We start from the raw sequence: 12,746 nt of genomic DNA on the forward strand, positions 1-12,746 counted from the left end.
GCTGAGAGCTCCAAAGTGTCCCAGACCTGGTGTCTACTTGCTGGTACACTGTGCTGGGGCTCAGTGGCTCTTGGGACTGGTGTGGGCCTGCTGGTGGGTGACCTATTTCCAGCTGTGGCAGGCTGCAGGGCTGGAGTTACTCTGGTTGCTGTTGTCTGCCTGCTGGTGGATGGAGCTGATTCCTGGGTTCTCTGACTTCAGGGCTCTGGAGGAGTCCAGAAGTTGGTGTTTTGGGCCATTGGTGGATGGGTCTGGGTACAAGGAATACTAGGGCTGGTGCCTACCCACTGATGGGTAAAACTGGTCCTGGGGCTAGTGATGACCTGCTGTGGGCAGGAACTAGGTCCCAGGGCCTCTGACTGCAGGACCCTGGAGTCCTGGCTTAGTGCCTTCTCACTGGTATAGGGCCAGTGTGGTGTGTCGGGGCCTCTGATTGACAGGTCCAGCTCCAGAGAGTCTTAAGACAGCAGGCTTGCTTGTGGGTGGGGCTGCATCTCTGCCTGGCTAGTAGCTGGGCCTGTCCTAGTATTCCTGCCTACAGGCTGATGGGCAGGTCTAAGCACTGGTGGTAGTAAGCTAGAGGGGGGGAGTCCAAAACGGCACTTGCTAGCACCAGTTTCCACGGGGTAGAAGGAGCTCCGCAAAATGACTGCTTCCAGTGTCTATGTCCCCAGGGTGAGTCCAGTTGCCTCTTGCCTCTCTGGGAGGCTCTCCAAGATAAGTAGCTGGGTCTGACCCAGGCTCCTTTCAAACTATTGCTTCAGCCCTGGGTCCTGGAGCGTGTGAGATTTTGTATGCCCCCGTTAAGAGTGGAGTCTATTTCCCACGACCGCTTGGCTCTCCTGAAATTAAGCCCTGCCGGCTTCAAATCCAAAAGTCCTGGGAGATCCTCTTCATGCGAATAAATACAATTTCATCAGCAAAATTATACAGACTACCACTACACAGAATAGGCATGAATCTTACAAACTTAACATTGATTGAAAAACCAAGAAGCAACACAGATATATTTAACAATTCCATTCGTACAGCTGTAAGTAGCTGTCAACACTAACTCATAACATTATATGTGTGTGTGTGTGTGTGTGTGTGCGTGTGTGTAGTATAAAATTTTTGAGGAGAACGGAAGAAAGGATGGCACATAAGTAAGAGTGGGCCTATTCTCCTTGAAGAAGGAACGGGGCTAAGATAAGACAGGGAAACTTCAGGAGTGTTGGGGAAAGCCGACACTATCCGCTTCTATGACTTGGGGGTATACACTTGATAATCAATTATTAAACTCGACGTATATATTGTGACTTTTTCTCTATCTATGTTACGTTTCGGTATAACTGGAGAAGAATATAATGCTTAGGGAAATAACATCCCAGTATAAGCATAGTGTAATTATATTCTAACCAGAAGTAGAACCAAAATTACTTTCTTTGTTGATAACCTATCTAACTGAGCTTAGTAATCTTATTTCATCTACATTAATAGCTATATTTTTGGGAACTCATACCTTTTTAACTAAAACTAATCAAGTGATGCTTATTTAATTATAATATCAATCTCAATTTTTAAATATATTCCATATTTGGGTAGTACATTCTCATTCAGAATTTAATTGTGAACTTGTGCTGAAACTCAAAGAAGTCATGTATTTGGATACAATTTCTCAGAGACGTCTCCCCTCCCCATCCACTTCCTCTCAGAGGTGGAGCACCAAGAACCTGAGAAAAAGAAATGAAGGCCAGAAATCCAGAGCGATGTGCCTGCGCTATAGTACACCTATCTGACCAGCCGAGGGCAGTATTGCTTAAGGCTGTTTTTTGGGAAGGGCCAGATGCCATGCCTTTGGAGTTCCTCCTGTTCTTTGTGATTCGTCTATTAACCCCTGAGACTGAGGAGCTTATTTGTGCCAGTATGGTGGCGGTGGTGATGGTGCTGGTGGTTGGATGGGCTGCATCTCCCTTGCCCGTTTGACACTGCTGTCTTAACACCAACCTTCACCCCTGCTCCCCGCAGCAGCAGCTCTTTTCTTCCTCTTTCTCCTCAGACAGAAACTGAGACCATCGATGTGCTAGACTGGGTGTGCTCCCACCTTCCACTGGCACAGAAGCAGTAGGTGGGTGTGCACAGCCCTTCAAGCCCTTCCCTTGTTCTTTGTAAGGAGCAAAGCGGAAAGAATTTTCCTTGAATGTCAGCCTCCACCCCGCAGTGAGTGCCCCTACTTTTGTTTCTAGTCTTGTGGCCCAAGTGAAGGCTCCACACTGGTTTGTGGCATCGATAGGGTCGATAGGAAGAATGTCATGTTTTTTAAAAGCTCACTGATTGATGAAATGAAACAGGAGTCATTTTCTGGGGCCACCCCGCTGCCTAAAGATAACAAAACTTTTCCCATTATAAATACGGATCCATCTTCTAACCTTGTTGTTCAGAATTCCAGCTGTTATAATGCACCTCCCTTTTTAAGGATGGACCCGAAACAGAAATTGAGGAAACATTTCTCTTGAGACTTTACCTTAAATGACTGAGCATGTAAGGGTCTTCTCGTGCTTATTAGGGATTTTTCATCTCTTTAAACTACATGTGCTTTATTGCTAATTCTTTGACACCATCAGAAGACATTTTGGAAAAAAATTGTTTTGCCCATGATTCGAGGACCCAAATGCCTCAACTGAGTTTTCCCGCAAGGTTCCTGCCCCAGAATCACAGACGTACAGAATATTAGAGCTAGATAATCTCACGTAGAAATCTAACAGTTCTACTCCTGAGGGGTGTACAAATGGGGAATCTGAGAGTAGAGGGACAGTGCCATGTCAAGGCCAGCAGACAGTTCAACTATACCTCTTCAGTCCCCACTTTGCTGTTTGTTAGGACAGAAGCACCTCCATCGCCTCACACTCAGAGCCCTTGTGGATGGGTGTTGAAGTTGGTACAGCTTCTTCCCAACCTCCTGACTAACTGGAAACAATGAAATCTGTCCCATTTACTGTCAGTTATAGCTAGAGCCTTGTTCACTCACTTGAGCATCCCGGGTGAAGCACTCTCCTTCACTGCATCCACAGAATCTCTAGTGTTTTGGGGTCACCGTGGATTGCTGACCTGACAGGCCTAACGCAAGGTGGAGTAAGGTAGGGCAAGCACTTGATGAGCAATCAGGAGACCTGTCTCTCGCCTAACCTGCTGAAAAGCACTTCCCCTTTCTGAACCTCTTGTTTCTCCATCTGGGAAAAGAGGAAGGTGACCTAGAACAGTGGCTCTCAACCTGGGTTCCAAGAACTTCCTGAAATTGTGTGCAAAGGCTTCTTGGGAGGGTGTATGGAGCTTTCAATAGATTCTCAAAGGAGTCCTATTATGGGCTGAGTTGTGTTGCCCCTAAATTCCTATCTTCAAACCTTAATGCTCAAAGTGACTGAATTTGGAGATGGAGCCTTTAGAGAGGTAATTAGGGTTGATTGAGGGAGCTGGTAAAGAATCTGCCTGCAATACAGGTTTGATTCCTGTGTTGGGAAGTACCCCTGGAGAAGGGATACGCTACCCACTCTAGTATTCTTGGGCTTCTCTGGTGGCTAGATGGTAACGAATCCACCTGCAGTGTGGCACACCTGAGTTCCATCCCTGTGTTGGGAAGTTCCCCTGGAGGAGGGCATGGCAACCCACCCCAGTATTCTTGCCTGGAAAATTCCCATGGACAGAGGAGCCTGGTGTGCCACAGTTCATGGGGTCACCAAGAGTCTGACACGACTGAGTGACCAAGCACAACACACACAGAGGTTATAAGAGTGGGGCCCTAATCCCATAGGATCTGATATCCTTAAAAGAGGAGGAGTTACCAGGTCTCTCGCACTCTCTCTCTCTGTCTCCGTCCACACACAGAGGAAATGTCATGTGAGGAAACAGAGAGAAGGTGGCCAACTGCAATACAAGAGGAGTGCCTACACCAGGAATTGAACTGGCTGGCACCTTGATCTTGGACTTCTAGTATCCCGAACTATGAGAAACTAAATGTCTTTTGTTTAAGCCATCCGGCCTGTGGTATTTGGTTTTGGCAACTCGAACAGACTAACGCAGGGCCCATAACCAAAAAAAAGGTTCAGAGCCATTGGACCCGCTGGTTGCCAGAAACCCATCCTGGACATTCATGTTTCAATACAACGATTTTAGGCACTTGCAGATTTCTTGAGTTCTTGCTTCGAACAGTGCAGGATATCATTTATTGCAACATACTTCCTCTGCTAATAGTTGCATAACACACATTTGTATCTATATAAACCCAAAGGCCAGAGTTTAAATCCTGATTCCACCATCTACTAGGTGTTTGACTTTGGAGAAGTTATCGCATGTTTGTGCCTTGAATATAAAGTAGGGATAACATTAGTGTCTCCCTCACATGGCTGTTGTGAGAATTAAATGACATAATGCATGTAGAGGGCCTAGCACATAATCAAGTTTCAAGAGATATTAGTAGCTTTTGTGATGAAAATGTAAGTAGCAGTCAGGGTTTTTTGCCCTTATAAACAACACTGTTGTGAGCAAACCTCTTTATACACAGAGAATTGTTTTTAAGTCCTTAGCTGGATTAACTAAGAGGAAAAGACTAAAGTAACTGAAATCATAAATAAAAGAGGGGATATTACAACCAACGTGACAATAATAAACAGGATTTTACAAGAATATCATGACCAATTGTGGCAATAAATTGGACAACCTAGAAGAAATGGATAAATTCCTAGGAACACACAATCTACCAGAACTGAATCAAGGAGAAACAGAAAACACAATAGACCAACAATGAGATTGAATCGGTAATGACAACCCCCCCCGCACACACACACACAAAATCAGGAACTGATAGCTTCACTGGAGAATTCCACCAAACATTTAAAAAATTAATACCAATCTTTCTCAAATGCTTCCAAAAAATCGAAGAAGAGGGAACACTTCCAAACTCATTTTATGAGGCCAGCGTTATCCTGATATCAAAGGCACCAAAAGAAAAGAATACTAGAGGCCACATTCCCGGATGAATGCGGATGCAAAAATCCTCGACAAAATACTAGCAAAACAATTCAACAGCACATTAGCAGGACTATGTGCCACGGTCAAAAGGGATTTATCCCTTGGTGCAAGGATAGTTTAGCATACAAAAATCAATCAATGTAATAAAACACATTAACTGAATGAAGGACAAAAATCACACGATCTTCTCTATAGATGCACAAAAAATTCAACACTCCTTCATGAGAAAACACAGTCAAACAACTAGGAGTAGAAAGAAATTACCTCGACATAATAAAGTCCACAAATAACATCATACTCAGCGGTGAAAGTCTGAAATCGCTTCTTCTAAGGTGAGGAACAAGGCAAGGAAGCCCGCTCTCACCATTATGTTAGTATTCAACAACTGGAAGTCATAGCCAGAGCTGTTAGGAAAGCAAAAGAAATAAAAGGCATCCAAGTCAGAAAGAAGTAAAATTATCTCTGTTGAAGATAGCATGCTTTCGTACATGCAAAACTCAAAAGATTACACACACCCTTACACACACACATGGACACAACTGGTAGAACTAATAAACAAATTCAAAAAAGTTGTAGGACACAAAATCCAAAAGGAAAGTTCAGTTGTATTACTATACACTAACAAAGAACAATTTGAAAAGGAAATTAAGAAAACAATTCCATTGACATTAGCAGCAAAAAAGAATAAAATACTGAGGAATAAACTCAAGCAAGGAGTCAAAAGACTTGTACACTGCCAACTACAAAACATTGCTGAAGGAAACTAAAAAAGACACAAATAAACGGAGAGGCATCTCTCTGCACAGACAGGAATATAAATATTGTTAAGAAGTCCACACTATCTAAGGTGGTTAATTTTATGTGTCAGCTTGACTGGTCCACAGAGTGCCTAGGTATTTAGTCAAACATTATTCCGGGTGTTTCTGTAGGGTGCTTTTTCATGAGATTAACATTTAAATCAGTCAACTGGATAAAACAGATTTCCTCCTGATAATGTGGGTGGGCTTTACCTAATCAGTTGATAGTCTGAATAAAACGAAAAGGCAACCTTTCCTCACGTAAGAGAATTCCTCCTGCGTGAAAGCCTTTGGACCTGGGACATCAGTTTCTTTTCCTGCCTTTAGACTCAAACTGAAATATCAGCTCTACTGGTTTGGTTCTTAGGCCTTCTAACCTGGGCTAGAGCTAAACCACTGGCTCTTCTGGGTCTCCAGCTAGCCAACTCACCCTCTAGATCTTGGGACTTACCAGCCTCTACATTCGAATGAGTCAATTCTTTTACACACACACACACTCCACTGGATCTGTTCCTCTAACACACTACCCAGAGTGATCTACAGATCCAATGCAAACCCTATCAAAATCCCAATAGCATGTTTTACAGAAATAGAAAAACTCGTCCTAAAATTTAAATAGAATCTAAAAAGAGATCCTAAATAGGGAAAACAATTTGGAAAAAGAAAAAGTAGAGAACTCACACTTCCTGATTTCAAAACTTTACAAAGCTACAGTAATGAAAACTGTATGTTAGTGCCATATTAACAAATAGATCGGTGGAGTAAACTAGAGATCTTAGAAATAAACCCTCACTTTTAGAAGGTGTGCCAGGCCGTGGACTTCCTGAGAGAGGAAAAAAATGGCTTTCCTCTCTTTTTTTTTTTTTTTTAAGGTTTAAGATCTTTGGATCAAAGCAAGGACTCTGAAGTCAGATTGCTTGGTTTCAATTCTACCACTGATCCCCATGGGCCAAATGACCTTGGGCCAGTGGCTGAACCTCTCAGTACCTGTTTCCTCACCTGTAAGAGGCTGGTGATCATTAGTACTATAGTCCTAGGAGGGTCACAAGGAAGCATTACTATTTATGTACAGCACTTAGAAGAGTGCCGGGCACAGGGTCCCTGCTCTATAAGTTGCTTTTCATAGATTCAGCCAAATTACCTCCCAAATGGATTTCTTGCACCACCGCCACAGAGGTTTGCTCCTCAACTCACCCACTCTCGGAATGGTTAAGCACTTGGAAGCTTGTCGTCCTAGTGCAGGAAGCCCGATTCGTGGTTTTAGTTTACATCTCCAGGGTCAGCGGTGGTGAGCATCTTTGAAGGGGGGACTGGACAGTGAGACTCTCTCTTCTTTGAATTGCCTCAGAGTGGGGAAAGAGCTGAGGGAGTGAGGTCAACCCCAGACTGTCCCCCAAATCTGCCTGCCAAGAACGTTTGATGGAGCAGTTGAGGCAGAGATGTTACAGAAGAAAACGACAATCCCTTTGTCCTCTGGCCACTTAGGGAGAAGTACGCCGACCACTCATCACTGAGCGCGGGATTCCTCTGCCCATTCTCCCATCGGGTCATAAGACTTGTGGTGGAAGGGAGGCTGGCAAATGCTTTCAGCACGTGCTAGGCGCCCAGCGCCTCCATCCTGACGTTTCATCCTCACCTCCCAGGAGACCAGCGCCCTCAGTACCTTCCTGCCTCCTGCTCCACCCACTTTGTACACAGTCAGGGCTCAGGGCTGTGACTCTAACCGGAAAGGGGAGGTGGGACAGGAGGAGGTGGGACGAGAGGCTTGACAGAGGTATACACGCAGCATCACCTTCAGCCACCAACTCGCCATCTGCCGGGATGGCCTTTGGGCTTGGCAGCAAACCACAGGAGGCCCTCGACCCCATTGGTTACACCTCGAGGGCGCGGGCAAACAAGGCGTGTGCTGCTTGGCAGGAACCGGACCAATGAGGAGGCGGCAGCGCTGGCTCGCTGAAAGCCTCGCGTGATTTGAGGCGATCTCCTGTGTGTGGTGCGCGTGGTGCGCGTGGCGCTTGACGGCGTGCGCCAGACGCCACCCGCCTCGCCTGCCCTGACCGCCGCCACCGCTGCCACCTCGATCCGGTTGATAAATCGTCACCGTCCCAGGTCCGCCGGCCACCCAGATTGCGACATGAGCTCCTCAGATGGTGAGGCGGCTGTTTGGGGAGCGGGTTTCGGCTCAGAGTGCGGGAGCAGACCAGCGGCCTTGAGGCCAGCTCCACAGCCCCGCGGGGACCCAGGCCATGCCCCGAGCCGGGGGCACCGCGAAGCGGCGAGGGTGAGGGTGGGGATGGCTTCCTAGACCCTGAAGGCTTCGAGTCAGAGTGGGAGGTGCCGGAAGCGGGAGGGCAGGTGCTGTGGGGCCGCGAAGACCGGCCTGGCTCCCCGGCCGACGACCAGGGGGACGTCCTGCAGCTGGCTGACGAGTCAGTGGCGACCGTCCTGCAGCAGCTGACCAACCTGGGCTTGCGGGGCATCCGCAGATGCCTGTTCCCGGAGAGCTACGTGGTCGGCGAAGGGTCTCCCTTGTGGGACCTCGAGGCGCGTCCCGGCAGTCGAGGCGTGGCCGCCCGGAGGTGTGGGGAAGAGGCACAGGCTGAGGCCTGCCCTCTCCAGGTCGGCGGAGTCGAGGCGGGCCGGGCCTGGGGGATCCCGAAGAGAGGCAGTAAGAGTAGGTTGAAGGTGGCTGTGGATCGCCAGCGGCTCCCCTCAGAAAGCCCAGCCGGGCTGCTGTCCGACTCCGAGTCCTCTGATGAGTTCAGTGAGATAGAGCTGATGAGGGTGAGCATTTATGCCAAAGACAGAGGCCAGGCCAAGCTCAACGGCCCCAAGGACCCCGGGGACACACCCAGAGACTCGAAAGTCCAAGGCAGGGAGAATCTCGTTAACGTGCCAGGCACTTGCCTGTCCTCGGCTCTGCGAGGATTAATCTCGGTTGTGGAAAGGCAGGTCAGGCAGGGCGATGCAGAGCAGGAGGACGTCTCTCCCCCTAAGAAATTGCAGAGCGTGCTCAGGGAGAAGGGGGGCAGCCTGCCCAGGTACCCGGGAGTAGCAGTAGCATCAGCTACTGCAGCTGCCACTACAGGCAGCCTACCGCGGCCCAGTCCTAGGAGGAAGGGGGAACAGGAGAAGAAATCCCTCAGGGGCGTCTCCAAACCTGCCCCGGGGAGAACCTTCCCTTCCTGGGAGCAGGGAATCTCGGCCACTCCCCTGGATCCGGTCACCTTCCCCCCAGTCTCCGGCATCCCGCTGCTTGAGAGGTCCAAGAAGTATGCCTTGGTCCCTTCGGGAGCCAAAGAATCCAAGCAAACCGGCGCTCGGAAGAAATCCATGGCTAGGCGGGCACGGGAGTTGGTGGCAGCAATGGCGGTGTCCGGAGAAGACAACGACCCAAATAGAGACCCATTCCCAAAGGGCCGAGTGAGTAGGCCAGGCCCCTCCTCGCTCCCCCCTCTTCCCCCTGCCATCCTCCCCAGGACACAGGTCTTCACCCGTGCTCCCTCTGTCCATCCCTCAGGGGTGGTCATTGGGTGGCCCTCGGTCACTGGGTCATTAGGATGCCAGATTGGGGTCTTTTACTAGGGACAAACGTTAAGGTAGCACTTTGGGTGTGCTGGGCTGGGTTCTCCACCCTTGGCCTGTTTCCAGCCAGGCTGGGGCTGGAGTGGAAGGGAGAGCTGGTAGCTGAATTGATTTGAGGGGCCCCTTAAAAGCTTCACAGAGCTTCGGTGTTTAGACACATCACTTTCCTGAATCCTACTTCCTAGCTGATCCCCAAACCTTCCTTGCAGGGGCCCCAGGCTTTCTCAGTGCCACACTGTTGTCCCCAGCTCAGCTCTGCCTGCTGGCCTGGGGCTGACTTAGAGGGAATGTGCTGAAGAGATCAGCCTTTCAGTTTCCTTTCCAGTTCCCTGCCTCAGCTCGGTCTTGAATCACACGAGGTCTCACACACACAGACATAGACATATAAATGCACTGGTACACACAGGTGCATGCACACACACACATCCTTACTCCAGGTCAGTGAGAAATCTTTGTTCTTAGCTGACCACTGACAGGGCACCGGCGTCTTGTCCACAGGTGGTGCGTCAAGGAGAACCCAGCAGCACCAACGTCAACATCAGAGGCGGGCAGGATTCAGGAAACTCAGAGCCCGTGGCCATGAACAAGGGAGAAGTCATGCCCAGAGGGCCTGGCCCCTCAGGTGAGTGTCCTGGGTTTTGATATGGGGGCAGGGAACCAGGGGTGAGGGCAGAAACCTCTGTCTGTCTCTCTCTCTTTTCTGGGGCCTCAGCCTTGCTCTCAGGCTGCCTCTTCCATGGGAAACAGGTGTCAGCAGGGCTAGCCCTGGCCCCATCACCTTCTGTGTGGGATTTGTTTGGCAGGGGTGATCGGTGGCAGTGCCCCAACAGCTACTCTGGGCGTAGACCTGCAGGCTAATAGCGTTTTCTGTGAAGTGCTGTTCGCCCACATTGCTCTCCCAGGTGCTGGCCGTGGCTGCCGCTCTGGGAGGCTCGAACCCAGAACCACAGTCTTTCGGGACCATCGTGGTAAAATGGCTGCCCCTGAGGAATAGGAGGGGCAGGCCCAGAGAGAAGGTTTGGGCTGCCTGCCGGGCAGAGCCGGGGAGGCTTGATGCTAGCAGAGGGTGGTACTGCCTCACCTCACGTTAGACCCTGCTTGGCCCTTTCCACCTCACTGGGAGCCTGGGAAGCTGGATTGTGTGTCCTTTCCCTGTCAGGTGACCGTGAACCAACTGACCATCCCCCAAGACCGAAAAGGCGGCAGCAGCCAGCTGCAAGGCAGGGCTGTCCTCGGGTAATGCTTCTTCTGGCTCCTGGAAATGCACACCCAAACCCCATGGTGGGATCTGGGTCCAAGTTCAACTGACATGTGTGGGCACCCCCCCCGCCCCCCGCCCCGTCCCCATCCCACACCCCAGGGAGGGAGCCCACCTCCTTTCCTCTGAGGAAAGTCTTTCCCTTGCCAGTCTAGACACCTGGCTTTGGGATGGAGGGCCCGGGGGGAGAGGAGAGGAGGAGGAGAGGGGAGGCGGGTGTATACTAACCATTTCTCTTCCTGCTGTGTCTGCTGGCCTAGTGTCTGGTGCTACAGAGAGAAATAGACGACCTTAAGGAGCAACTTGGTATGAGGAACCAGGGACAGAGAGCAGTGGGTTCTTAATGCAGAAGTGGGGTGGGCCCTTGGGGTGGGTGGGCTGCCGGTGCAGGAGGCCTCGTAGGGACCAGCATTCCTGTGGGGAGGAGAACCTATCACGCCTGACCCTGGAGCGGGCGGTGCATGTTCAGCTGGGCGTGTGGACAAGGAGCAAAGTGCTGTGTGGACTGCGTGCACACTCTGCCAGCCAGGCGAGTCCTAGAGAGCTCCTTCTGATAGGACTTGTAGAGATGCCTTGTTGATCGGTGTGGCCTCGGAGGTTCTTGTTGGATTGTTTGTGAGACAATTTTTGAATGGTCTGGGCGTGGCCCCGACCTTGAGAGCTGCTGGCACATTTTGTTTCCTTTTAGGAAATGGCTCCACATTTAATTCCGGTAGTGGGGAGTGACGAGGCCCAGAGCTCTTTGCATCGGGGCTGGGGGTATGTGGGTTTCAGGTTGCAGGGCTAGGTGGTTCCCCACGGGGACAGGGGGACAGGCTTCTATGTCCGTCTGTCTAGAGCACCTGTTTATGCCTCTCCCTGTTGCAGCCTCCATGCAGTACCAGGTTGACAAGTTCCGGATCCTTTGAAATGAGTGTTACACACCCCACACCCCTTCCCACAGTCCTGGCTGTTGAGCAGGGCCGTGGGCTGGCCCTGGCTTGAGGCTCTTCCCTGACTCTGCTGTTTCACAGGTTGAGCCCAGTATCTTCCGGCAAGAGGAGCAGCTGTTACCTCCGGGGCCGGCGAGCTGTGGCCAAGCTTGTTGCCTCCTGTTCTGCCTCCACCAGGGCATCCTCTGCCCCTTGTTTTGCCCCCTGTCTGCCCCAGTTTCACAGCAGTTTTTGATTAAAAGGCTTCTCATATTCTGTGTTCTGTCCTCTCTCTGGGGGGTAGGGGTTGGGGGAATGGGGCAAGGCCTGGTGGGGAGCCACTCCGTATCAGAGCCTGTTCCACAACAGTACCTCTGGCATCCTGTGGGGGGCACTCTGGGTCAGCCTGTGCTACCATCCAGGCCGTCAGGCCAGCGGAGCGCCCCTAGTGTGTGTTCTGTGTGGGCTCTGTCTGGCCACCTTGGCACGTCCCCCCTTTTCCCTGAAGGCCCTCTTCTAGTTCTCTAAACACCCTCCTCTGGGGTTTAGGAGTTTCCATTCATTGCTGCCATTCTGCCTCCCTGTCAGAAGGAAGTCATGACCTCCTTACAGAGCTCCAGTCTTTCACCCTTCCCTCACTGCACTCATTGTCCTGCTTACCCCGACCACTCTGATTTCCTGTCAGAGCACCCTCGATCTCTCCCCTGGCTTGCCATCGATGACCTTGCCTGCCTGTTTACTTAAGCAGGTGGTAACAGGCACAGGTTTGCTCATCTTCCCCCTTCCCCTGCCCTACCCTCTCAGTGGAGTCCCTACCCCACCCCACCCCCGGTGCCACCTTGCAAGCAGGAACCTGCGTACTCTCCCTGCTCTCTTGAGCACTCATCCCTGAGACTCAGGCACCAAAACTTTTGCTTCCCCTTCCTTGGGTTCAGTAAAGGGCATGAGGATGAATCTTGGACCCGCTGAACTGGGGAGCAGGATCGAAGCTCAGGGGAACACAGGGGAACACAGGAGAAAAGCTCAGGTTAGTTGCTGAGCTGGAGGTCAGGAGAGGCGTCTGGTGCCAGTCTGGGGCAGAGTGCACCCTGACAGCTAGAGATGGATGGTCCGGTCCTTGGAGCTTTCATATCCTCCCTGCCCTAACCAACTGACCAGCCTACACTCCTGCAGCCTGGATGTCTCTCTGCC

The 12,746-nt window shown here is 50.7% G+C and overlaps 1 protein-coding gene and 1 long non-coding RNA gene across 2 annotated transcripts; one reads left to right on the forward strand and one right to left on the reverse strand.

The window, feature by feature from the left end:
- Positions 1–4,922: 4,922 nt before the first annotated feature.
- LOC145535829 (uncharacterized) lies at positions 4,923–7,618 on the reverse strand. The gene is made up of 2 exons (XR_014075508.1): positions 6,996–7,618; positions 4,923–5,408 (listed from the first exon to the last, which is right to left on the reverse strand). It is a non-coding gene; the product is annotated as an uncharacterized LOC145535829 (long non-coding RNA).
- Positions 7,619–7,622: 4 nt separating this feature from the next.
- Positions 7,623–11,828, forward strand: LOC145535685 (uncharacterized protein CXorf49 homolog). Its single transcript, XM_081564065.1, has 7 exons — positions 7,623–7,704; positions 7,778–7,951; positions 9,040–9,224; positions 9,885–10,008; positions 10,546–10,622; positions 10,905–10,950; positions 11,658–11,828. Exons 1-7 carry the CDS (start codon positions 7,623–7,625, stop codon positions 11,660–11,662), a joined length of 693 nt encoding a protein of 230 aa, XP_081420191.1. The 3' UTR covers positions 11,663–11,828.
- The last annotated feature ends 918 nt before the right edge of the window (positions 11,829–12,746 follow it).

This window comes from Giraffa tippelskirchi, chromosome X (genome assembly GCF_054371585.1).
Source record: "Giraffa tippelskirchi isolate mGirTip1 chromosome X, T2T-mGirTip1v1.2.pri, whole genome shotgun sequence".
Lineage (NCBI taxonomy): Eukaryota > Metazoa > Chordata > Mammalia > Artiodactyla > Giraffidae > Giraffa > Giraffa tippelskirchi.

Excerpts from the sequence above, each read along its gene's own strand:
- LOC145535685 (XM_081564065.1), top strand. The coding sequence starts at position 7,623 with ATGGCCTTTGGGCTTGGCAGCAAACCACAGGAGGCCCTCGACCCCATT. Across the intron at positions 7,705-7,777 it reads GGCGCGGGCAAACAAGGCGT|GCGATCTCCTGTGTGTGGTG; the intron begins GTGCTGCTTGGC and ends GCGTGATTTGAG. Across the intron at positions 7,952-9,039 it reads CGACATGAGCTCCTCAGATG|TCTCCGGCATCCCGCTGCTT; the intron begins GTGAGGCGGCTG and ends CCTTCCCCCCAG.